The sequence below is a fragment of the Pan troglodytes genome, chromosome 4 (genome assembly GCF_028858775.2).
Source record: "Pan troglodytes isolate AG18354 chromosome 4, NHGRI_mPanTro3-v2.0_pri, whole genome shotgun sequence".
NCBI lineage: Eukaryota > Metazoa > Chordata > Mammalia > Primates > Hominidae > Pan > Pan troglodytes.
In genome coordinates this window covers 116,790,598-116,817,836 of record NC_072402.2, presented here as the reverse complement: position 1 = coordinate 116,817,836, position 27,239 = coordinate 116,790,598, and the positions used below count along the sequence as shown (strand labels likewise).

General features: G+C 41.6%; 1 protein-coding gene, 1 long non-coding RNA gene and 1 other non-coding gene across 19 annotated transcripts in view; 2 read left to right on the top strand and 1 right to left on the bottom strand.

Moving 5' to 3' along the window:
- Positions 1–13,579, bottom strand: part of DMXL1 (Dmx like 1) — a 191,492-nt gene extending 177,913 nt beyond the window's left edge. For 8 of the 17 annotated variants that reach the window (XR_010156981.1, XR_010156982.1, XR_010156983.1 and 5 more), the window contains exon 1: positions 12,871–13,579. Coding sequence is in view for 9 of the 17 variants with exons in the window: in XM_063810591.1 (XP_063666661.1) it covers positions 12,871–12,957 (87 nt within the window). In the remaining 8 variants the exon portion in view is untranslated. Of the gene's footprint in view, positions 1–2,999; positions 3,125–12,870 lie in introns of those variants that run through there. The other 9 variants (XM_009449538.5, XM_024356705.3, XM_054685137.2 and 6 more) reach the window with 6 other exon arrangements.
- LOC134809970 (uncharacterized) overlaps positions 13,558–27,239 on the top strand; it is a 55,315-nt gene continuing 41,633 nt past the window's right edge. Inside the window, exon 1 of the long non-coding RNA XR_010156984.1 lies at positions 13,558–13,721. This is a non-coding gene — a long non-coding RNA (uncharacterized LOC134809970). The remainder of the gene's footprint in view (positions 13,722–27,239) is intronic.
- LOC112209368 (small nucleolar RNA U13) lies at positions 15,184–15,287 on the top strand. The gene has a single exon (XR_002944105.1). It is a non-coding gene; the product is annotated as a small nucleolar RNA U13 (small nucleolar RNA).

Genomic DNA, 27,239 nt, shown 5'->3' with positions numbered 1-27,239 from the left:
ATTTTGTATTTTTAGTAGAGATGGGGTTTTTCCATGTTGGTCACATGCTGGTCTCGAACTCACAGCCTCAGATGATCCACCCGCCTCAGCCTCCCAAAGTGCTAGGATTACAAGCATGAGCCACAGCACCCAGCCAAGGATCGTTTTCCATTTCTGTGAAGAGTATTTTTGGTATTCTGATACAGATTACATTCTTCAAAGAAATAGAAAAAAAATGACCCTAAAATTTAGGTGGAGCCACAAACACCCCAAATAGCCAAAACAATTTTAAGCAAAAAGAACGCTTTTGGGGAAAAGGTCAGGCACAGTGGCTCACGCCTGAAATCCCAGCATTTTGGGAGGCCGAGGCGGGTGAATCACTTGAGGTCAGGAGTTCGAGACCAGCCTGGACAAAATGGCAAAACCCCGTCTCTACTATAAATACAAAAATTAGCTGGGCATGATGGTGTGCACCTGTAATCCCAGCTACCTGGAGGTTGAGGCAGGAGAATTGCTTCAACCCAGGAGGCAGAGGTTGCAGGGAGCCAAGAATGAGCCACCACACTCCAGCCTGGGCAACAGCACAAGACTCTGTATTAAAAAAAAAAAGGGGGGGGGGGGAATACATGAACAGACATTTCTAAAAAGAAGACATACAAATGGCCAACAGGTATATGAAAAAATGTTCAACATCACAAATCATCAGAAAAATGCAAATAAAAACTATAAACATATATCATCTCACCCCAGTTAAAATGGCTTTTAACAAGAAGACTGGAAATAGCAGATGTTCTCAAAAATGCAGAGAAAGGGGAACCCTGGTACTGTGTTGGTGGGAATGTAAATTAGTAAAACCACTACAGATAACTGCATGCAGGTTCTCAAAAACCTAAAAACTGGTCAGGCACGGTGGCTCAGGGCTGTAATGCCAGCATTTTGGGAGGCCAAGGCAGGCGGATCACCTGAGGCCAGAAGTTTGAGACCAGCCTGTCTCACATAAAACCCCATCTCTACTAAAAACACAAAAATTAGCCAGGCGTGGTGGCACACACCTGTAATCCCAGCTACTCCGAGGCAGAGGCAGGAGAATCGCTTGAACCTAGGAGGCGGAGGTTGCAGTGAGCCAAGGTTGTGTCACTGCACTCCAGCCTGGGCAACAGAGCAAGACTCTATCTCAAAAAATCCAAAAACCTAATAACTGAACAACCGTATGATCCAGCAATTCCATTACTGGGTATATATGCAAAAGAATGAAATTCAGTACATCAAAAAGACATCTATGTGCCCATGTTTCTGCAGCACTATTCACAGTACCCAAGATAATAAAATCAACCTGAGTGCCCATCAATGGATGAAAAAAATGTAGTATATGTACACAATGAAATATTATTCAGCCATTAAAAAGAATGAAATCCTGCCATTTGCAGCAACAAGGATGGAACTACACTTTGGGAAGTCAAGGTGGGCAGATCACTTGAGGCCAGGAGTTTGAGACCAGCCTGGTCAACATGGCGAAACCCATCTCTACTAAAAAATATATATATGTGTATATACAAAATTAGCCAGGCATGGTGGCACATGCCTGTAATCACAGCTACTGGGGAGGCTGAGGCACAACAATCGCCTGAACCTGGGAAGCAGAGGTTGCAGTGAGCCAAGATCATGCCACTGCATTCCAGCCTTTTTGAGACTCTGACAAAACAAACAAACAAACAATAAAAAGGATGGAACTGGAGGTCATTCTAAGTGACATAAGCCAAGCTCAGAAAGACAAATATATCACATGTTCTCATTCATATGTGGGAGCTACAAAAGTGGATCTCATAGAGAGCAGACTGATGGTTACCAGAGGGCTAAGGAGGTTGGGGGAGACGACGAAGAGAACTTGAATAATTGGAACTAATAAACGGTTTGATGGAAGTCATAAGACCTAGTGTTGGACAGATCACTACTGTAAATGTAGTTTACAATAATCTATTGTATATTTCAAAACAGCTAGACGAATTCAAATATTTCTAGCATAAACACAAATATTTAAGGTGCTGGATATGCCAAGTACAGTGATTTAATCTTTACAAATTATATGAATGTATTAAATTATCACATTTACTTTGAAAGCATGTACATCTATTAGGCATCAATTAAAAAATAAAATAAGGCCAGGCATGGCAGCTCACGTCTATAAATAATCCCAGCACTCTGGGAGGCCAATGTGGGAGGATTGCTTGAGCCCAGGAGTTCACGACCAGTCTGGGTAATACAGTGAGACCCCACTCAACAAAAAATTTTAAAAATTAGCCAGGCATGGTGGGACATGCCTGTCGTCCCAGCTACTTGGGACATTGCGGTGGGAGGATCTACTTGAGCCAAGGAATTTGAAGCTGCAGTGAGCTGTGTTCACACTATTGCACTCCAACCTGGGCAACAGAGTGAGACCCTGTCTCTAAAAAAATAAAATAAGCCAGGCATGGTGGCACATGTCTGTAGTCCCAGCTACTCAAGAGGCTGAGGTAGCATGACTGTTTAAACTCAAGAGTTTGAGGCTGCAGTGAGTTATGACTGCGCCACTACACTGCAGCCTGGGAAACACTGTAAGACTCTGTCTCTAAAAAAAATTAAAAATAAATAAAATAAAAATTGATTTTATAAAACATTCTAAGAACATGTATATACATGTATGTGTGTGTGTGTGTGTGTGTGTGTATATATATATACATATAACCTTAAGAAAACTTCCTCTGGGAAATAGTTATGACAGTCAGCAATCAATTCAGACAACAATAAACTTAGGCTCCTGAAGGGCAAGAATCATGTTTATTCATAATTCTTTCTCATATTTTTAGATAGCAGGACCCCAAATGCAGTAAAAACTCAATTTTTATTTCCAAAGGAACTCTTTTCTTAAATCCTTTATAACTTATGGCCAAAAACTACCTTCAAATACACATAAGAACAAAATTCTCCATGCACAGTCTCAATTTGTCCCCATTAGTTAAAATGAAAAGGTTAAGCAAGGGTACCTCTGGTTAAAATTGGTAAAGTCTAAGTTGGTCTTCAATCTTTGTTTCTGCAGCTCTATATCTTCTTCACATTAACTTCTCATCTACACTTCTTGCATCCAACACTTAGGAGTTCTTATTCCTCCTATAAAAACAAAACTTAACCAGAAGCCAACTATATATACCTGTTAATTGACTTAAGTGTGAAGATGTTTGAGTCAAAGTATGTTCTCAAGCAGTTTTTACACATTAAAATATGTTTTATTTTAAAAAGGTTCTGACTCAGGTAAAGATTTTAGCTACCAATAAACAATGCCTCGCACACATATGGCATCAATAAATGTTAGTTAAATGAATCAAGGAAGAGTGCTATTTCTGTGGGGAGTGAATAGAAAGCTGAAATCACACTTTCTTACCCTAAGGCCTTCCAAGAAGTCATCTGGATTTGACTTTTTGAGGATTTTAAGCTGGGAGTGAAGAAGGGGAGGCAGCTCAAACGCAGCTGTCTTCTTTGCCTTGCCCAGGACAGCTTAGTCCTTGGAGCTCTTCTGACTCCAGCACAGGTTTTCTTTGTCCCATTTGTCCTCATGTATTTACTAGGCCCTACCCTTGCCAGCTGTTTGGAATGCAATATGAAGTCACTGCCCCTAGAGGTAGTACAATTCTAGTGGGTAACATCTGAAAAAGGAATTATAAGATAGGCTACAAATAGGAAGATCATCTAGTCTGACTAGGCACATCAAAACCAAGCCTTTAGGGATGTTAGCCAGATTTACATCTTTTTTGCCTAGGGAGGGGTAATTGAAAAGTTTCCTGAAGAGCTTGTGAAATGGCTTGAAAATAAGAAAGCGTTTCTTACTGTGTAAATGGAAAGACGTTAGATACAGCTACAGTTTAGGGAGGCAGCTATTACAGAGAGGAGGAAAAGTGATGAGAGACTAGAAAAGTACAGTAAAATGCATTGGGAAGAATTCATACCTTATCCTAATCTGCCTTTTAAAATGATTCCCTCTGGCAATATTGTTTAAGTTGAAGACAAGTTATGATTAAATACAGGGACAGAGGTTAAAAGGCTATTTCAACAGAGTAACTGCACTACTGAAAAGACAAGTGGAAATATATTAAAATTACTCAGGAGACAGAATCTACAGGGCTTGATTGATTGTATAAGAAAAATGTGGGAGGATTAGGTGTTAAGGATATTTCCAAATCTTTGGCTTAAAAAAAAACAGCTGGATAATGGAACCATTCACAGAGATAATGAACACAGGAGGACGAACAAAACAAATTGGGGTGTGGGTTGGAAGGTGCACCAAGGTAGGGGAGTTGACTGAGTATAGAACACTTTATTTTACTTATATTATTTTTGAGACGAAGTCTTGCTCTGTCGCCCAGGATGGAGTGCAGTGAGACAATCTTGGCTCACTGCAACCTCTGCCTCCTAGGTTCAAGCAATTATCCTGCCTCAACCTCCCGAGTAGCTGAGATCATAGGCACCCACCACCACACCTGGCTAATTTTTTGTATTTTTAGTAGAAACAGGTTTCATCATGTTGGCCAGGCTGGCCTAGAACTCCTGACCTCAAGCAATCCACCCGCCTCAGCCTCCCAAAGTGCTGGGATTACAGGCATGCAGAACATTTTAAAATTGATTATTTGTAGCAACTTCAAGTGGAACAATCCAAGAGGTATTTAAAACTATCAATATGAAGCTAAAGACAGGGATCTCACCATCACAGACTATACACCAGGAGCTGCATGTAGAATGAAACGAGAAGAGGACCAAGGCCTGGTAGGCCTGACGGTCACCAATATTTAAGGGACAGACAAGAAAGATATCTTGCAAAGAACATTGAGAATGACTAAGAGGGTGGGGTTGGGGGCGAGTATGGTATAACTAAGCCAAGGAAAGTGAAGGAGAAAATGATCAACATGACAAATGCCAAAGAGAAAGCAAGGTACAAAGGAGATCTGTTGATTCAAATTAGCATCAATGTGGTTACCAGTGACTAAGGAGAAAAAAGCTGCCAAAGTATAGTGAGTTAAGAAGTGAGCAGGACATAAAAGTGGCAACAAATACAGACAACTCAAGGACTTTGAAGTCAAAGATAAAGAGGGATGTGGCAGCAAAGGATTTTCAGGTTGGCTGTTTTTCAAGATGAGAGTTTTAAGCATGTCTTAGAAACTCTGGAAAGAAAAAAGTAGAGATAACTTTAGGGCTGAGCTCCCAGAGACAGCCTGAATAGATAAGATCCAGGGCACCAGGAAGACTGATTAACCCTGGACAATTCTGGGGGACATTTATTTTATTGTACCAGGAGGAGAGAAGGAAAGAATGGATGCTGATATAAGTGGATTTTTCAGCTTGTAGTCAAAAATGAGGGAGCTGCCATCTGAATGATTCCAGGTGGCAAGTTTATATGAGTTAAGACAGCACTGGGGTGGGAGGTTTCAGAAGGTACAAGAAAGGAAAAATGAGCAGACTGGTGGGAGGATTCCTGGAAAGCTTTGAGGTCCCATTTGAGGTTGGCAAACATGACTTTATTTTCCACAGGAATTTCTTTACATAGTCTAGCAGTGCTCATGAGATATACAGGAACAAGAAAGAACATGAGACTGATCAAGTGTGTGGAATTTCATCAGACTGACGCAAACAAAAAGGGTCCAGACAGTTAAAGGATACTGGCAACAAAAACTGTTGCTAAATTAACTCATGCTAAATTATATAAATTGTAAAGTTAAAATGCGTAGCAATAACTGTGAAACAACAGGTAATAAGGTCAAGAATTAAAGTCTGATTTCCATATAGTTATCTTCATCTTGTAACACAGGCATGATAGGAACTCCTTGATCTGAATATCTCACAGACTGGGTGCAGTGGCTCATGCCTGTAATCCCAGCATTTTGAGAGGCCAAGGTGGGAGGATCACTGGAGCCCAGGAGTTTGAGACCAGCCTGGGCAACATAGTGGGACCCCATCTCCGCATAAAATAAAAAATTAGCTGGGCATGGTGTGGCACACACCTGTGGTCCCAGCTACTTGGGAGACTGAAGTGGGAAGACTGATTGAGCCTAGGAGATTGAGGCTGCAGTGAGCTGTGATCCCACAACTGCACTCCAGCCTGTGTGACAGAGCAAGACTCTGTCTCAAAAAAATAAATAAAACAAATATCTCACAAATATGTGCTAAGAACAGAGGCATCAGTGGCTGGACAAATAATTCAAGCTCCAAGTCCATATAAGTGGTCTCATTTCTAAAAGAAAAGGGCATACTAAATCTCCAGTTTCAATGTTCTCCTTAATACTAGAAAGTTTGTGAAAATAAAAGTGAAAATATGAGCCAGGTGCAGCAGCACAGGCTTGTAGTCCCAGCTACTTGGAAGGCTGTGGCAGTAGGATCACTTGAGGCCAGAATTTCCAGACTAGCCCTGGCAACACAGCGAGACCTCATCTTTAAAAAATTGTTTTAAATAAATAAGTGAAATAGAATGGGTTGTGCATGATTTTAAAATAATCCTTGTACCACTAAATTCTTAAATAAAAAAATAATCCGTCTACCTGATTTTAAATAAAAACCTAAAACATCCCAGGCATGGTGGTTCACACCTGTAATCCCAGCACTTTGGGAGGCTGAGGCAGGTGGACTGCTTGAGCTCAGGAATTTGAGAACAGCCTGGGTTACATGGAGAGACCCTATCTGTACTTAAAAAATATATACGTGTGTGTGTGTGTGTGTCACACACACACACACATATATATTTTTTAAGTACAGATAGGGTCTCGCCAGGTAAGTACAGATATATATATACACACACACACACACATATATACACTTAAAAAATAAATGTATATATGTATACATACATATATTTTTTAAGTGTATATATACACATACACACACACACACATATACAAAAAAAAAAAAAAAAGCCAGGAATGGTGGCACGTGTCTGTGGTCCCAGCCACGTGGGAGGATCGCTTCAGGCCAGGAGGCAGAGGCTGCAGTGAGCTGAGATCCACTGTACTCCAGCCTGGGTGACAGAGTGAGACCCTGTCTTAAAAAAAAAAACAAAAAAACCTAAGATTAAGATGTAATACAATACATGAAACTTCTAAATCAAAATGTAAAACTGGTTTTACAGATGTCTAAAATAAATTATTCACAAAAACTCATTTCAAGGTGCCCTGACTATAATATAGAAGGTTATCAAAACAATAATAGCAGCACTGGCTTATCAAATAAACTGTCGATGTCACCAGCTGCTTCTGTCAAAAGATCTATAATCACTGAGCACAGTGGGGCACACCTGTAATCACAGGGAGGCTCACCTGAGCCCAGGAGTTCCAAACCAGTCTGGGCAATATAACAAGATCCTGCCTCAAAAAAATAAAATAAAATAGCACTGGGCCTGTTGGTTCACCCCTGTAATCCCAGTACTTTGGGAGGCCAAGATGGGAGGATCACTTGAGGCCAGGAGTTCCTGGTCATGCCTGGTCAATACAGTGAGACCCCCATCTCTTTTTATTTAAAAATGTTTTAATTAAAAAATAATAAAAGATCTATAATCAGAATAATCTATTACTAACCAATAAAATTAAATTGACAAATGAAAATCCTTCTATTAGGCACATACAACATTAGGTTTATCAACTTTAAGAATAAACACGATGCACAGGAAGAACTGAGTCACATGTGTGCTATCAAGCATATAATCAAAATATAACTTTCAACTTTAAATTTTGGCAGAGAATCTTCTCAAATATTCTAAATTTCAATAAAATTCAAGGCTGTAACAGTCAGTATTCTAGTTTTAATCAACAATACCAGGTAAACACCCCCAAAGAATTCCTTTCTGGTATATGTCCTATTTAAATGACATAGGTTTTAAGTTTGGCATACAGCAATTATTATCTTTAAAATATAATAAAGTATTGAGAACTACTATCATTTCAATGATTTTAAAGGTACTTAAACACTGTAAAACTTTATGTTTTAAAACAGGCCAACATATTTTGAAGTCCACTTTAGTACTTGCAATATTTTATGCACCACAAACATCTTTCTCTTTCTTCACATGTGAATAGTAGCAATCTTTGCCCTTCTATATTCTCCCCACCAAAAAAGATTCACATGCCCCCTTTCAGAAAAAAAAAAAAAAACACCTTCCCATCCTCCCAATTTGGCAATTACACTTCTACCAATAAAGATTTCCTTAAAGTGAACAAAACAGAGCTAAACTCAAGGATGCTTATTACAGAAAGCTGAAGACGACTACTTATTCAGCCCTATTTCTCTAATGACACTCACATAATTACAGTCTTTTGATTTCTAATCTAGATTCCCTTAGCTAGAAACACTGAGTTTTCTAATACTAAAGGGAAATTGGAGCTATAACATATTTGCTTTCCCTCCCATAGCTAAGATGTTTAAATTCCAAATCAGAGACAGTTAGTCTTATATATTGGTACAATCTTTCTGTCTCTTGGAAATTATCTCCCTTTCCATATCATTCAAATCACAGTTTCAACCCTAAGTATGGATAAACCACAAAAGAAAAAGAAAAAAAAAGTATCGTATCAATAGTATGCATAAAAGTAGAATCTATAAATGTAGATTCTAATTAACTAGTCTTCTTTTTAACTTGTTGCCTTTTATAAACAGAATACATTTAATTCTAAAAACAAAAATTGCAGGCTGGACATGGCAGCTCACGTCTGTAATGCCAGCAGCCTGGGAGGCCGAGGCGGGAGGATCACTTGAGCCCAGGAGTTAGACATCAGCCTGGGCAACATAAGGAGACCCCAGCCTCCATTTTTTTTTTTTTTTTAAAAAAGACCAGATTTCTCACATACTAAGATCAGTAGGAAATTAACAAGGAAAAAGGCATGAAGGAAGCATTCCAGTAAATAAGGAAAAAATAAATAATTTTTGCTTAGCATACCTAAAGTCTCCCCTAGTTGCTCACTTGTTGATGATAAAATGCCTAACAACTGACTTTGAAAAAGAAACTAACAGGCAGGGCGCGGTGGCTCACGCCTGTAATCCCAGTACGTGGGGAGGCCAAGGTGGGCGGATCATTTGAGGTGAGGAGTTCAAGACCAGCCTGGCCAACATGATGAAACCCATCTCTACTAAAAACACAAAAATTAGCTGGGCGTGGTGGTGTGCGCCTGTAATCCCAGCTGCTTGGGAGGCAGAGGCACGAGAATAGCTTTAACCCGGGAGGCGGAGGTTGCAGTGAGCTGAGATCACACCACTGCACTCTAGCCTGGGTGATAGAGTGATACTCAGTCTCCAAAAAAAAAGCAGAAAAGAAAAAAAAAGAAACTAACAGGAATATTTTATTTGGACTCAAATCTAAATGATTAAAGCTATTTTTAAATGTAGCAATTAATATTTATATTACTATAAGGTTTCTCTATCCATTTTTCATTAATTCAACCACAATTTATGAAGTACTTTCTATTGTTAGGCATTACAATAAATATAACCTTAATTTTATGAAAACTGACATTTTTGAGAGATTTACATGTGCTAAACCATGGACTTACAGCTTAGCACTTTTTCATGTAGCAACTCTATGAATAATACTCTTTTAGTCCCATTTTACAGAAGAGAAAAAAAGAAATTCCAAGAGTATAACTTGCTAATGGATAAACAGCTAATTAAAAGGGACCATATTGGAAATCAACTCCAAGTAATGACCTCACTGTTAGGTTTAAACACTCTTTCAATCACTGTTCTAGGTGCTCACAATGAAGTCTGGGAAGTCATACACATACAATCCACAAGGCAAGACTGGTTAATGATAGAATAAAGATGCAAAGAAAGTGCTCTGAAAGCACAGGAGAGATGGTCATTGCCCACAAGAGGTTTTCTTACTAAGAGCAAAGTCAAAACAGCTTGATGCCTGATGAGGTAGTAAAAAAGTATCTAATACTTAAATAGACTAACCTGCGTTGGTAATTTCATATTTTCAAATCTAGAAAATAGGAGAAGTGGTATTCAGTTTCATTTCCATTTAAAACCTGTCAGGCTTTATGAGTAAAACAAGATCTCACATCTTGTAATCTTTCAAACCAAGAACACGTAAGTTATCTGCAAACATGCAAAGGGAGGAATTACAAAAACAGGACTGCCCTAAAAGAAAACACAAAGTACCAAAAGGAATAAAAGAATTTTTCAAGGGGAAATGCAAGAGGAAGATGTCATGCTCCACTTCAAGTAAAATGCAACTGAGGGATATTTTAGTCTTCACATACCATCTACCATTAATGTTTACTATTTTCCTATCAAAGAAAAGTCAAAATCAAAAGAGGTTAAAAACAACACTCAAAGCTGGGTGCAGTGGCTCCCGCCTGTAATCCCAGCACTTTGGGAGGCCAAGACCAGTGGATCACCTGAGGTCAGGAGCTCCAGACCAGCCTGACCAACATGGTGAAACCCCACCTCTACTAAAAAATACAAAATTAGCAGGGCATAGTGGCACATGCCTGTCATCCCAGCTTCTCAGGAGGCTGAGGCAGGAGAATCTCTTGAACACAGGAGGCGGAAATTGCAGTGAGCTAAGATCGCGCCATTGCACTCCAGCCTGGGCAACAACAGCAAAACTCCGTCTCAAAAAAACAAAACAAAACAACTCAAGAAGTAAACAATAGATTCTGCCTTTTAACATGAGAGAAGAAAAAAGGGCGATTTCAAGAGAGAAAAATTTAAGGTGTATACAAGTGTCCAGGATAATGAGCGTAAGCAACTTAAAGTGTCAAGGATGGACAGGCTGCAAAGGAAAACCATGACTGTTAAATCCTTAAAATTCCATCAAAACTAAAGAGAGCTGAACTCTCTTTATACTTAAAATTTTATTTTTAGTTTATTTACTGAATGCTTCCAGAGACCTGGAAGAAATCTGCAGTAGGCTTGGTGGGAGATTAAATCCTACTCAATGGAAATGAACTTTAAAATTCAGCAGAACTGAGCAACAAGCTACATGATGGTACAGGATGACCATCTATCTAATCCTCCTCGGCACATTAACTGATCTCTCCTTAAAAATAATACACAGACATTCACCAAGGTTTTATAGAGGAATGCATCCAGGTATATAAATAGGCCATCCATACTGCATATGCTTTGAAGTTCACACCACTGCTTACATAGATTGTGAATGCCTTCTTAGAAAAAATTCTTAGGGCTGGGCATGGTGGCTCACGCCTCTAATCCTAGCATTTTGGGAGGCTGCAGTGGGAGGATCACTTGAGCCCAGGAAGTCAAGACCAGCCTGGGCAACATAAGGAGACCCCTCTCTACAAAAAATAGAAAACTTAGCCAGGCGTGGTGATTAGCATCTGCAGTCCTAGCTCCTCAGGAGCCTAAGGTGGAAGGACGGCTTGTGCCGGGGAGGTCGAGGCTGCAGTGAGCTGTGATCCCGCCACTGCACTCCAGCCTAGGTGACAGAGGGAGACCTCATTTCAAAATTTTTTAAAGAGCAAAAGTTCTTAGAATTTACACTGGAGAAAGCACTCATATAAATTTAGGAAATGACAGAGAATGCAACAATATTATCCTATAATTTCCCACTAGGAAAACCTTCTAAGGATGATGTTTACTTTCCTCTCAAGCAGCAAGAGCAGAGAGCAATGCCCAGGTGTAAGGAAACTATAGTTGCTCACTGGGACCCTCAGAGCTCACTCTTTTCCCAAGTATTCAGGCTGGGCAAACATTTAGAATTGGAATCCCGATAATTAAGATGTGTATGAGTCAATCTAAAGGGGAGGTACAGTCTCTATTTGAAAACAAAATGCTTCTTGGCACAATTCTAAAAGTACAATTCAGGCATTAAATGCCTCCACCATTTTAAATGCTGAGTATTATTTATTCTGACCAACAAAGACCACAGAAAAATTAAAAGCAGAGAAAAAGATTAGAAATTTAACACTCCTAAACCTGGGGCATTGGTTACGTTGTTTACTTTGTGTCACTTATACAAAATTAAGTTTTACTTTTATTTTTTTTAAAGAAAAAAAGCCTACAGCACTTAGTATTCCCAGGCAGTGACAAGTTTTACTTTTAATCACAACTAAAGAGGTATCTACACAAATTGTAGCAAAAATCATTAGCATTATAAATTTATGTAGATAAAAGTATCATGTGCAATTACTGACTTATATTTTGAAATTGTTATTTTAAAAAAACCTATAGTTAAGGTAGAAAAATGCCACTATACTGACAAGTAGCCCGAAATTTGGTGCCCTCTTCTTGTCAATATGTGACCAATGAAAAGCAAGTTAAGCAACCTTAACCTGGGATTACCAGGTTATTGTAAAATATCCAAGAAATATTTTTAAAAATGAAAAGGCTTTTCTTTCCGAAGTTATTTCTCAGGGAATTTGAAAAGAAAATAAATGAAAAGCACTGTTGTCAAGGCTAGTTGTTGATGGCAAACAATTGGTAATTGTTTTGAGACACCCACTTTTTAACTACAAAGATACTTGACCTTAACTTAGAATACAAAATGAAACCAATCTCCACTATTCCTAAATTTGACAATTTGAACCTATAGAATGGTATAAAAAAGCCCCCAACTCGTTACTCAACAAAGATTTTTGGACAAACGACTTTGGCAAAGCACCCTGGCCCAAGGCAGACAGACCAAAAACTTTAAAAATCCTACAAAATATTCTAACTTGAGTTCAGGCTCCATACAGTACCTCACTGACCGACATGGTTTTCTTCCTTAGTTCTCAAGGGCCAGGTCTGCCGGGCTCTGGGTGGTAAGGACCCCCCTGGGGAGACAAGACGCTCGCGCCTCTGCCCGTCGTTCTGGGCCAAGCTCGGCCCAGAATGACGGGCAAAGGCCGGGCCACGGGCGACGCGAGGGCCTCCCTCACTCACCGTGAAGCGCTGGTCGCCAATGCTGCCCACGGAGAAGCAGTGGTCGCCAGGGTTCACAGCCCCGGTCAGCACCTGGTGCAGGTTCATGTCGGCGCCCTAGTCCTGCAACGGACACCGCATCCAGCTCATGCCACGGGTCAGCGGCTGCTTCCCTCCCTCCTTCCCTCAGGGGCGGCGGCCGCTCTTCGGTGGCGACGGCAGAAGCAGCGACAGGCGCCTGGAGCCGGAGCCGCTCAGCTGGGGCCCGCGGCTCATCCCGAGCCCGGGAGGGCGAGGCCCGGAGGGGGCGGGTCGGCGAAAGGGCGGAGCGCCGCGCTCCTTCGCGCACCTGTCACTCCCAGCGCTAGCCCAGGTGAAGCTCAGGGTCCCCTCACCGGCCACGACCCGGGGCCGACTCACCGGCCAGGAAGGCCGCGCTGTCCACACACTTCCTCTGGACCTCGGGCAGCCGCTCCTGACCCAGCCCGAGTGGCGCAAGCAGTACGCGCTCGCACTCCCCGCCTGACCTGTCCCTTCCCGGCTCCGGTGCCCGCCACCCCCACAGTCCTCCGCCACTCACTACGCGCCTCTGGATCCCTGCGGCCGAAATATCGCGAGACTTCGCTCGGGGCCGCTGCTACTGTGGTAAAGAATTCACTTTTTTACCACAGCGTGCGTATCAGCAAGTGAACATAAAAACGCCTCTTCTAGTCAGAAACTGGCCAGTCCCGACCCCCGGTCCACCTAGGGCTCCGCCCACCACCGAGAATAAGCCAATCTCTTTGAGGCTTCTACAGGAGAACGTCGTGCGTTTGAGCTTCAACTTGATAAGCCTGGCAGAAGCCTGACGAACCCAGAATGAGTGAGATGTGGTAAGTTGTGCTTTAGGTTAGGGCTTAATCTAACTGTTGGGCCAGAAAATTTGAAGGGGAGAAGTGCATCCTAAATGGAGTTGCAGTTTCCTCGGTTCTGGTAGGACTACAAGTCCCAATATGCACCGCTCCCCCGGGCGACCCGAGTGTCTCTAAGTAAATGTGACCCTTGAAACGTCTACGTTAGCAGCTTAATGGTTTCTCTAGCCTTGCGCGTGTTTCCAAGTCCCTAAACGGGATGGTTTTTGAAAGGCTCGAACACTTGACAAGTAGGAAAGTGGTATTTTCTTGGCCTAAGTTAATCTTAACACATGATTTGAAATAGTGCTGGTAATAACAACACACCAGCCCTGCATTGAGCGTTTGTTTTGGAAAAGAACCTAGGAATTCCAGAATGATCAGAGTCACAGCTACAAACTGAGATTCAACTCTCATTGTATTTTGACACAAGTTTTGTATTATAATTGACAAACATCTGTTTATATGTCTCCCCCTGTATACCGTAAGCCTCTTTGGAATACAGAGGAACAGGACACAAGTCTGTCCTTAATGTCTAGCACCGCACCAGTCCCACCCATTCAAGGTGTTCTGTAAATGTTGCATGAATGTGTATAGAAACTCTCCAAATAGGCCAGGCATGGTGACTCACGCCTGTTATTCCAGAACTTTGGGAGGCAGAGGAGGGTGAATCACGAGGTCAGGAGTTTGAGACCAGCCTGGCCAACATAGTGAAACCCCTTCTCTACTAAAAATCCAAAAATTAGCCGGGCGTGGTGGCTCCCACCTGTAATCCCAGCTACTCAGGAGGCTGAGGCAGGAGAATCACTTGAACCCGGGAGGCAGAGGTTGCAGTGAGCCAAGACCCCCGTTGCACTCCAGCCTGGGTGACAGAGTGAGATCCCGTCTCAAAACAAACAAAAAACCCTCAAAACTCTCCAATAGGCCAGGCACGATGGCTCACGCCTGTAATCCCAGCACTTTGGTAAATCGAGGTGGGGGCGGGGGGATCACCTGAGGTTGGGAGTTCGAGACCAGCCTGGCTAACATAGTGAAACCCAGTTTCTACTAAAAATTAAAAAATTAGCCTGGCATGGTGGCACGCGCCTGTAATCCCAGCTACTGGGAAGCTGAGGCGAGAGAATCGCTTGAACCTGGGAGACGGAGGTTGCAGTGAGCCAAGATCGTGCCATTGCACTCCAGCTTGGGCAACAAGAGAGAAACTCAAAAAAAAAAAAAAAAAAAAGAGAAAGAAAAGAAAAGAAAGAAACTCCCCCTTTTGTTGTAGTATAAAGACTTCAAACTATAATAATACTTGGGTGGGACAAGTACTAGTAAATTTATTTCCTTTTATTTTTACTACGTTTTTTGCAATGTACATTTATTTTGTACATTTATCTTACAATAAAATGTACATTTTACAATAAAATGTACATTTATCTTACAATAAAAAGCTACTTACGAGATACTTTTTAGTTCATAAGTGTGATGATTGTGTGTTCACACTTGTGTGAGATGTCCCTCCCTAAAACCTTGTTGCGCCATCATCTGCACATTACCCATCTGATGTGGGGGAAAAAAAAAAACCCGAAACTTATTTAAAAAATGAATTTCATTATGTATTCCAGGCTTTTCATAAGATAAGGGACAAAACTTAATTTGTCTTTTTTAAAAATATATTTTTTTTTGAGGTCTAACATACCTACAGTTTGTCTTTTATTATTTCAAATTATACTTCAAGTGCTTTTTAATTTTATATTTTAGACCCAGAACCAGGATTGTTGTACTTGTGTGGCTCCCACATAAATTCTGTGGCTGGTTCATAATTTAACATGTTTACTCATTCTATTTTGCCCAGTTGTTAGTTTTGAAGAGCATTCCACGTATTAGAATAAAACTGAGCAACAAGATGCGGGGCACGTTGGCTCACACCTGTAATCCCAGCACTTTGGGAGGCCAAGGCGGGCGGATCATGAGGTCAGGAGATCAAGACCGTCCTGGCTAACACAGTGAAACCCCGTCTCTACAGAAAATACAGAAAAAAAAATTAGCCAGGCGTGGTGGCGGGCACCTATAGTCCCAGCTATTTAGGAGGCTGAGGCAGGAGAGTGGCGTGAACCTGGGAGGCGGAGCTTGCAGTGAGCAGAGCTTGCGCCACTGCACTCCAGCCTGGGCGACAGAGCAAGACTCCATCCCAAAAACAAAACAAAACAAAACAAAGCAAAAAACAACAAACAAAATTCCCTTTGCCTCCAAGATGCTGCTCCTCACAGATCATCTCCTAATGTCATAAAATTCCCCTAATAAGGTTCTGTCGAATCCTAAATCTATTCCTGATTTATTGTGCAACTTTGACATGACTCTGACCTTATGGGAAGATTAATAAGAAGGTGGAGGAGGTGAAAGTAAATTTTAGGTTGTTTGCCCCTCATCCTCCTCTTCCTGTTTCCTTACTGCAGGTCTAGAAGGCAGCACTGCATGCCTCCATTCCACTTGCTCAAAGTCTCCACATTCCTTCTATCCAAGGCTCACAAATCCACCTGCTAATCCAAGAAATCCAGGAGAAGGGCCTGGTGCAGTGGTTAACACCTGCAATCCCAGCGCTTTGGGAGGCTGAGGCAGGAAAATCCCTGAACTCAGGAGTTCCAGGTTGCAGTGAACTATGATCACACCACTGTACTCTAACCTGGGCGATAGACCTTGTCTTAAAAAAAAAAAAATCCTGGAGAATTATTGAGTCTAATTATCCCCTCAACTATAATTGAATTATATCATTCCATCCTTTGAATGCTCACTGACTGTGTGCTTCGGTGGTTTTCTTTTTTAGTTTCTAAAAAAAATAAGAGAGAAAGGATGGCTCTCCAAAAAAAAAAAAAAAGTCTTGCTGTATGCAGCGCCTGTAGTCCCAGTTACCCAAGAGGCTAAGGCAGGAGAATCGTTGAGAGTCCAGGAGTTGAAGTCCAGTCTAGGTAAAATAGATCAAGTCTCTTAAAAACCAAATAAAAAATTAAAAATAAAATAAAGGAAGTATTTTATTGTATAGTTTGCATTATTACTAGCAGCAAGATCTCTTACATAACCGAAGTGCCATGTGGTTTCTGAGATTGGCAGGCCAAAGATAAGTTTTGGTTTTCAATGCTAGTCTTCAAGAGGAGGGGGAATCTTTTTTTTTTTTTTTTTTTTTTTTTTTTTTTGGGACAGAGTCTTGCTCTGTCACCCAGACTGGAGACCAGAGGCGCGATCTCAAGAAGAGGGGGAATTTTATAAGAGTCAGTGGGTGGTGATAGTGTAAAGAAACCCAAGCAGGCCAAATTCTGAGATTCTTGTAAAGAAAAGGAGCATATAGGAAGCTAGCTCAGATTGGGAAATAATCATGCCTCTTGCCCACTCTTGATTTCTTGAAATCCTTGTCATTACCCTCCTCCCCCACCCCAAATAGACCAATCTAAATCCCTATTCTTGGCCGGGGGGCAGTGGCTCACATCTGTAATCCCAGCACTTTGGGAGGCCCAGGCGGGCGGATCACCTGAGGTCCAGCGACCAACATGGCAAAACCCTGTCTTACTAAAAAATACAAAAATTAGGGCTGGGGGCGGTGGCTCATGCCTGTAATCCCAGCACTTTGGGAGGCCGAGGCAGGTGGATCATGAGGTCAGGAGTTTGAGACCAGCCTGGCCAACGTAGTAAAACCCTGTCTCTGCTAAAAATACAACAAGTTAGACAGGAGTGCTGGCAGGTGCCTGTAATTCCAGCTACTCTGGAGGCTGAGGCAGGAGAATCGCTGGAAGCTGTGAGGTGGAGGTTACAGTGAGCCAAGATCATGCCATTGCACTCCAGCCTGGGTAACAAGAGTGAAACTCCGTCTCATAAACAAACAAACAAACAAAAAATTATCAGGGTGTGGTGGCACGTGCCTGTAGTCCCAGCTACTTGGGAGGCTAAGTCAGGAGAATCGCTTGAACCTGGGAGTCGGAGGTTGCAGTGAGCCGAGATTGCTCCACTGCACTACAGCTTGGGCAACAGAGCGAGACTTCCTCTCAAAAAAATCCCTATTCTCCCAGGGCCTCTGTCACTAGATCCACCTATAGGGGCTTCAGTCCCCACTGCCAACACCGATAGATGAGGGAAGTTAGCAGTAAGGGAAATTCTCATAACTAAGCCTAAATCAAGGGGAGTATGCTGCTTGAATTTCACAAGCATTCTAACCTCATTATCTCGTAAAAATAATATGAGGGTCTCTGTGCAACGAAGATGTTAGTTGCTCTGGAAACTTGCCTCTACCGCCAAGAGCAACCTTGCTTACAGCAAAATTCATCAGGAATAGTATAGGTTAAATAGATATTTGATAGCCTGGGGTAGTGACGCATGCCTGTAGTCCTAGCTACTTCAGAGGCTGAGGTAGGAGGATCGCTTGAGCCCAAGAGATTGAGGCTGCGATGTTCCATGATTGGCACCACTGCACTCTAGCCTGGGTGACAGAGGAAGACCCCGTTTCAAAAAAAAAAAGAATTTGTACAAATAATCCAAATTTAGAAAGATGTGAACAGGCCGGGCACGGTGGCTCATGCCTGTAATCCCAGCACTTTGGGAGGCCGAGGCGGGCGGATCACAAGATCAAGAGTTCGAGACCACCCTGGCTAACATGGTGAAACCCCATCTCTACTAAAAATACAAAAAAAATTTGCTGGGCGTAGGTGGTGCATGACTGTAGTCCCAGCTACTCAGGAGGCTGAGGCAGGAGAATGGCGTAAAACCCAGGAGGTGGAGGTTGCAGTGAGCCGAGATCGCGCCACTGCACTCCAGCCTGGGAGACAGAGCGAGACTCCGTCTCAAAAAAAAAAAAAAAAGAAAGATGTGAACTGGAACTACCGTATATTCTTATTTTTTATCTCTTCTGCCTGAGGGAAGTGGAAATAGCTGCTAGAGAGTGACAAAGAAAAAAGAATTATATACACGTACACACACACACAGACACACACTTTTTTTTTTTCTTGAGACAGAATCTCACTCTGTCACCCAGGCTGGAGTGGAGTGGCACCATCACGATTCACTGCAGCCTTGACCTCCTGGCAGGCTCAGGTGATCCTTCTGCCTCAGCCTCCCAAGTAGCTGGGACCACAGGTACACGCCACCATGCCCAGCAAATTTTTGTATTTTTTGTAGTGACGGGGTTTTGGCATGTTGCCCAGACTGGTCTCGAACTCCTGGGCTCAAGTGATCCACCCACCTCGGCCTCCCAAAGTGCTGGGATTGTAGGTGTGAGTCACCATGCCTGGTCACACACACTTTTTATATGAGGAATGTAAGCCCATTTAAATTATCAGGCCCAGGAAGGCATTAAAATGAGACAGCATTCATATCCTATTTCTCTCCTTGAACTATGTAATCTCTTGAAACTGCTTTCGTGGCTGGGCACAGTGGCTCACGCCTGTAATCCTAACACTTTGGGAGGCTGAGGTGGGTGGATCACCTGAGGTTGGGAGTTCGAGACCAGCCTGGCCAACATGATGAAACCTGTCTCTACTAAAAATACAAAAATTAGCCAGGCGTAGTAGTGACAGCCGCCTATGATCCCAGCTACTGGGGAGGCTGAGGCAGGAGAATCACTTGAACCCGCTGGAGTCGTGGTGAGCCAGGATCACACTCCAGTCTGGGCGACAGAGTGAGACTCCATCTCAAAAAAAAAAAAAAAAGAAAGAAACTACTAGCTATATTAGCTGTTGCTGCAAGTAACTATAAATTAATCTAACAATGCCACATTCTGGACAGTATAACCCACACACTGTAGCTCAACAATGTATAGCCAATCACTAATCAATGTTATTTCTGTGAACTGATGAGAATTCCTGACAAACAACTTTGTATAAGCCCACTCCTTATCCCCTTTTTGCCTTCAAAAATCTGCTTGTAGCGCCGGGCGCGGTGGCTCACGCCTCTAATCCCAGCATTTTGGGAGGCCAAGGTGGGCGGATCACGAGGTCAGGAGATTGAGACCCTCCTAGCTAACACAGTGAAACCCCGTTTCTACTGAAAATACAAAAAAATTAGCCGGACGTGGTGGCACGCGCCTGTAGTCCCAGCTACTCGGGAGGCTGAGGCAGGAGAATGGCGTGAACCCAGGAGGCGGAGCTTGCAGTGAGCAGAGATCGCGCCACTGCACTCCAGCCTGGGTGACAGAGTGAGACTCTGTCTCAAAAAAAAAAAAAAAAAATCTGCTTGTAGCAAAGGTCTGAACGGAGCACTTCCCAAGACAATTTGGAAGTGTGTCCCAGGCAGCTGTTCGCTACTTTGGCCCAAATATACTCTATATTAATTCTGAGGCTCAGCTTCTTTTGTTTTAGTTTGACAAGAGAGATGAATAAAAAGAGAAATAAACAACCACAACCTGGGCTACCTCTCGTTAGCAAACACATAGGCTCCAGGGCCCTACACTGAATTAAGGGAACGGTCCAAATTCCAGTAGTAATTCCCATGTGAAGAGGATTATAAGTCTGGCAAGTATCAGAGAGCTCATTAGAAGTAGATTACATAAATCCTACACATTTCACAAAGTGGGACATGGGAACCAAGTCTAGCAGTATAGATACCAGTTAGATACCATGGGCAAATTAAAAAGAAATATCAATTGTGTAATCATTGTAGTCATTAACATCAAGTGAATATTTAGTAAAGTACTATTCTAAGCATTCTGTATTGACTCATTTAATTCTCATGTCAACCTGAAGAGATAGATACTATTATTCCCTCCTCCCCCCTTATTTTCCCCTATTATTTTCTTCCTTGTACAAGTAAGGAAACTGAGACAGAGTAAATTTCCTTGCCCAAGTCACATAGTAAGGGGTAGAGGCAGAAGTTCTTAACTGTTATAGTATACTGCCTCTATACAGGAGAAAAAACGAACACTCTACACTGTTCTCCATCTCCACTACCACCTCCTACTCATAGCAACCCCTCCCACTCAAACCACAAGGAAAGACACATGACCGATAATAAAACTACTCGGTAAGATTTATGCAATATATTCTGCTTGCCAGGGATTGTTCTGTGTATTTCTACACAGAATGTAATCTTTACAATATAATCCCTAGATTACAGATAAGGAAACGAAAACAGTAAAGGGCAGTAATTTCCCAAGGTCACACAGCTAGCTGGGATTTAAGTCCATTATGTCTGGCAACACAGAACACATGCCCTTTCCCAGGCAGGTCTGTACTGCCTCACCTCTGTTTCCCTGGCTACTGTAATTGAGTCAGGGATGAACCCCAGCTGGGTCAATCAGAATCTTTCTCCAGGATTTTCTGCTGCATCTAGCAGGGAACTCTTGCATTTTTGAAGTAATTAAACATTGTCCCTGAACATAAATGACCCCTGAGTGTTTTAGGAAGAATGAAGAAAGAAAAGTAGAGCTGAACTCCATTTTTGATATTTACTACAGGGAGTAAAGGGAAGCCATGACAACCTCACTTGAACTCTTGGTCCAGTCCTGTTTGATGTCCATCCTACCCAATTATGTGAGCACAAAATCCTCCCCACCTACTTTACATATATATATATAGTGAGAGAGAGAGAGATGAGTCATGCTATGTTGGCCTCAAGCAATCCTCCCACCTTGGCCTACCAAAGTGTTGGGATTACATGTGTGAACCACCATGCCCAACCTCTACCTACTTTTTTTTTTCTTAAGTTCGCTTGAATTCCATTTCTGTCACTTTGGATAACAAGACTAACACATGATAACTTAAATTCCCACCAACATGAGAGTTCCAGTTTTTCTGCATCTTTAGAAAGTATTAAGCATATGAATTAACAGAGAGAAGAACACTAGAGGATTAGAGAAAAGCAAGAATATGATTCCTGAAAGGTGCTTAATACATAACTTGACAAAACTAACTTTAATTGCCAGCAGTAGGATTTTTAAACTTTTTTTTTTTTTGAGACAGATTCTTGCTCTGTTGCCCAGGCTGGAGTGCAGTGGCACCATCTCGGCTCACCGCAAGCTCCGCCTCCCAGGTTCACGCCATTCTCCTGCCTCAGCCTCCCAAGTAGCTGGGACTACAGGCGCCCGCCACCACACCCGGCTAATATTTTGTATTTTTAGTAGAGATGGGTTTCACTGTGTTAGCCAGGATTGTCTTGATCTCCTGACCTCGTGATCCGCCCGCCTTGGCCTCCCAAAGTGCTGGGATTACAAGCATGAGCCACTGCGCCCGGCCAGAAAAGGATTTTTAAAAACAAAAGTATAGACACAAGGTGAAAATTCTACAGAAAAATACGTTACAGAGTTCTGAATGAATAGAAGAAAGCAGAGTTGAGGAATGGGTGAATTGCTTAATCTTTCACCTGCTGAGTTTTCATTCCCTGTACAGCAGAAGGAAAAAAAAGAGATAACTTTTTTAAGAAAGAAATTCAGTAAGCAGCTTTCTGAAAACACTCATTTCTGTCACTGAAATTGCTAGAAATGCAAATATCCACAATACCTTTCCCTGTATTCTAGAAGAACACTTCCATATTCTCTGTACAGAGGCTTTTGATTATAATTCCTGGATTTAAAGCATCCAAAGAGAGAAAGCTCCAGGTTTGCACATACTGCTTTAATTAAACAATAATGGATTTTTAGTAAATAGGGTCTTTTGCTCTCTAAATCTAAAGAACTAAAGGTAGATAAAAGAAACATCTTTTACTGTAAGTGAAAAAGTAATTTTTGCTCTACTATATATATATTTCTGGGAAGAAAAAAATCTCACCCTCAAGCTTGTGTTCTTTAAAATGAAATATTTTGACCAAGCACAGTGGCCCATGCCTATAATCCCAGCAATTTGGAAGGGCAAGGCAGGATAGCTTGAGACCAGGAGTTCAAGACCAGCCTGGGCAACATAGAGAGAGACCTCATCTCTATTTTTAAAAAAAGAAATGTTAAAATACATAATGGTAGTTTTACATATTTCTAATTTTTTATTATAGATAATGCAGTCTGGTGTCTGACATATTACATTTGTTTGCTTAATATTTTTTCTAGAAAAGTTTTTGTCCTGGAAAAAAAGAGGGAAAACATTTTGAAGATTTCTTTTAGAAAAGTAATGGAAGCTGGGCGCGGTGGCTCATACCTGTAATCCCAGCACTTTGGGAGGCCAAGGTGGGTGGATCACCTGAGGTCAGGAGTTTGAGACCAGCCTAGCCAACGTGGTGAAACCCTGTCTCTACTAAAAATACAAAAATTAGCAGGGCATGGTGCAGGCACCTGTAATCCCAGTTACTCGGGAGGCTGAGGCAGGAGAATCGCTTGAATCCAGGAGGCAGAGGTTGCAGTGAGCCAAGATCGTGCCATTCCACTCCAGCCTGGGCAACAGGAGTGAAACTCCATCTCAAAAAAAAAAAAAAAAAGAGAGAGAAAAGAAAAGTAGTAGTGGAAACTAGCCACTAATTAGCAGGGTTGGATGACTAAGGAAATGGTATTTTACTAATGTAGTAAGATAGGGAGAAAATAGTAGGATAAGCCATTTTGGGTAGGTAAGGCTAAGACTAATTTCAGCATTAGAAGTTGAAGTAATCATGGGGCGTCTATTACAGAAGATAATTGGGAAGATGGGATTGGGGCTCAGGAATGCTGTCAGAGCAGGTAATACAAAACCAAGAGCTATCTTTTGTCAAGAGTTTAGCGTCATGAATGGAGGAGATTTCCAAGGTAGAAGGTGAAGAAAGTGGAGTAGAGAACTGAGAACTAAAGCTTAGTGACTACCCAATATTAGTAGTCAAGGGGTCAACTCTTCTAACGCAGTCAGGTGGATGGGAGGGGCATTGAGGAATAATGATTTTAGGAAGTGCCTGGGGGAAAAAAAAGGTTGCTGCTCAGAGAGTAAAAAGAATTGAAGTCTAAGAGAACATCGGATTTAGGATTTTAGAAAGTCATTAGTGAATGTCAGAAATGTACTTTGGTAAAGTGGAGGTTATCAATGTTAGATTAGATGATGAAGACATAAGGAGACCTTCACTGTGTAAATTGTCTTTGCCCTTTTACTTACTTTTTGCCCTTTTCTCAAGCGGGGTCCTGAAATAGGAAATCTATGAAGAAAATGACAAGACTCTGAAGAATTAGCTTGCCATGAGGGACTCAATCGGAGGCTTGAATCTGACCTGGAGACTGAGAACCCTTGAATAGATGAAGATAGTATCTTTCTTTTTCTTTCCTTCAATCTTTCTTTTTAAATATATTTGTTTGGTTGTTTTTTAGGGACTAAGAAGTTTTAAAATTGCCCTAATATCTACAAGGCTCTCACAGGGAAAGGTGCTGACTGGAGAATACCTACACTACAGTAGATAAAAAGGCAGTGGCTTCCTAGGCTGCAGAGAACAAGTCCTTTCTAGCAGTGGCTCAGGACTACCGTTTTGAAAAGTCTAATTAGTTTGCTTCTCTGACCTTGATTGCTACCTTTAAAAGAAGCTTTAAAGCCTGTTTGGTCTCCTAAACTTGCCAAGCCCTGCTGCCTGGGTCTAGTCAGTAATCTTGCCCTGCACAGACCTCTTACTGTCTGACCACAGGGCTTAGCTAACCCCATTTGTGTCACACCCCACTGCTATGCCTCCTTTGGAAAGTCCTATCTAAGAAGTAGCTCCTTATATAAATGGAAGGACATCAAAGACTCCTGATGGAGTAAACACACAGGAGATAAGGAATCAAGGGTGGAGGGATTGGTCTTGGACATGGTAAATGTAGAGATAGAGACTATCTAGTCAGAAAGGTTAAACCTGATAGTCTTCATTCTACAAAGTAGGATGCAAATTCTTTTCAAAGAGGAACTGTGAATTGTATAGTATGTGAATTATCTTTCAATAAAGCTATTTTTAAACAGCAGAGAATGTAAGAGACGGACTAGAATTAGGAAAGTATTGGGTTTAAAAGTCACATTCATATTACGATGGCAATTCCTGGTTATGGATCTCTTTAATGATGTTTCTATACAGAGTGAATGTAGTAGTCTGTATGTTTCTCTCTTCCTTTTTAATTGAAATATTAGATTGCTCCAAAGGTTTCCATACAACCTGTTCAACTTTCTAGCAGTCATTCCAGAAAGGGAACAAATGAAGCATAACCATATGTTTAGTAATCAACAAATGCAAACGTGATGGCTATATTAAATATTCAAATGCATAAATAATATTTATATTATATGTGTTAAGCTGTACATAACAGACTAGGCAACTAGCAGTGGCTTAAATAAAAAATATTTATTATTAAATATATATTATTATAATATGTTATTATTAAATATATATTTTATAAATATTTATTATTAGGTTGTGGCATGTGCCTATATTCCCAGCTATGTATGCCAGAGGAGGCTGAGGCAGGAGGATCCCTTGAGCCCAGGACAGGAGTTTGTGACCAGCCTGGGCAACATAGCAAGACCCCGTCTCTGAAAAATAAAAATAAAAATAAAGACATACAATTGAGTCATACAATAAAGATAGTTCCAGAATTGTTCAGCAGCAAAGTGTAGGCTTACCCCTGATGGGCACACATTGGCTATAGAAGCACCAAGTGTTTTGTTCTCACCACACAACATACAGAAAAGCAGGAAGGTGGGGAAGGAAAAAGGCATGCTTCTCACTTTCTACTTTTCTTTTATCAGGAAGAAAAATCTTTCTAGGAAGCTACCAAGCAAACTTCCTATTATACATCGATGGCCAGAAGGGGGGCACATTGCAAACCCCTAGTTTCAAGGGTGGCTGGCAAAGTGAAAAATTAGGTTTTTTAGCCTTAGAAAAAGAAGTGCATGAAAGGAGGGGCTGGAAATGGCTGTTGGGTAGGCAACCAAACTGTCTGCCGTATTATTCATTGGGAAAAAGGATAATAAAACCAAGAAATATTTGCTTGAGAAACGTCAGATATGAACAGATTTCATATAAACTCACAAAGCTGAGAAGCTGAGAACAAAGATTTGAGATTTGAGTAGCACACTTGAATAGCAAGCAAAACTTCAAAAACCAAAACATGAACCTGGTTATGAAAATAAATCTGATTAAGGTAGCTCTGTGTTTTGGATTCTACTGAGTTTGGGAGGACTGCAGATTTTTTGTAGTAGTGGCTAACTCTTCCTGGAATTCTCCCAGATGCTCAGGAGGCCAAGAGCCTGGGTATCTGCATCTGAAACAAATTAGCCTGGGATATTTCTTTTTTTTTTTTTTGAGACGGAGTCTTGCCCTGTCACCCAGGCTGGAGTGTAGTGGTGCGATCTCGGCTCGCTGCAACCTCCGCCTCCCTGGTTCAAGCAATTCTCCTGCCTTAACCTCCCGAGTAGCTGAGATTACAGGCATGTGCCACCAGGCCTGGCTAATTTTGTATTTTTAGTAGAGACAGGGTTTCTCCATGTTGGTCAGGCTGGTCTCGAACTCCCGACCTCAGGTGATCTGCCCGCCTCGGCCTCCCAAAGTGCTGGGATTACAGTTGTGAGCCACCGTAGCCAGCCTCATTCCCCGTCTTAATCTGCCTTTTGTCAGTTTAATTGAAAGGCCCTAAAACTATGCTATTGGGGATAATTTCTATAGATCATTACTAGGGATAATTTCTATAGATCATTACTAGAGATCATTACTAATTTATATAGATCATTAATATGCTATCAGGGATAATTTCTATAGATCTTTTCTGTAAATCATTAATATAGAAATGATGATTTCTATAGGTCATTACTAGAGATCATTACTATAGATCATTACTAATTGAAAGGCCCTAAAACTATGCTACCAGGGATAATTTCTATAGATGATTACTAATTTCTATAGATCATTGCTATGCTATCAGGGATAATTTCTATAGATCATTACTAATTTCTATAGATCATTGCTATGGTATCAGGGATAATTTCTATAGATCATTACTAGAGAAGCTTCTCTGTATGTGTGGAGCAAAAGTAAAAACAAAAACAAAAAAAAGAAAGGTCCCCATTGATGTACCTAAGAGGGTAGAGGAAAAGTTTTTATCCTCCTCAACAAGCCTGTCATTTTTCACAAGTAGTACTATTGGCATTTTGGTGGGACAGTTCACTGTGTGGGACTAGTCCATAACCCGTAGTATACACACATTCCACTTCCCCACTGTCCCCCATCTTACAATATGTCACCAAAATTGCTCCACATGTATCCTAAGTAAGATTGCCAGATAAAATACAGGAATCCCAGTCAAATTTGAATTTCAGATTATTTCAGAATAATTTTTTTTTTGAGATAGAGTCTTGCTCTGTCGCCCAGGATGGAGTGTAGTGGTGAGATCTTAGCTCACTGCAACCTCCGCCTCCCAGGTTCAAACAATTCTCCTGCCTTAGCATCCTGAGTATCTGGGACTAGAGGTGCATGCCACCACACCAAGCTAATTTTCGTATTTTCAGTAGAGAGAAGGTTTTGCCATGTTGGCCAGGCCAGTCTCAAAACTCCTGATCTTAGGTGATCGGCCCACCTTGGCTTCCAAAGTGCTGGGATTACAAGACATGAGCCACCATGCCCCGCCCAGAATAATTTTTTTAATAA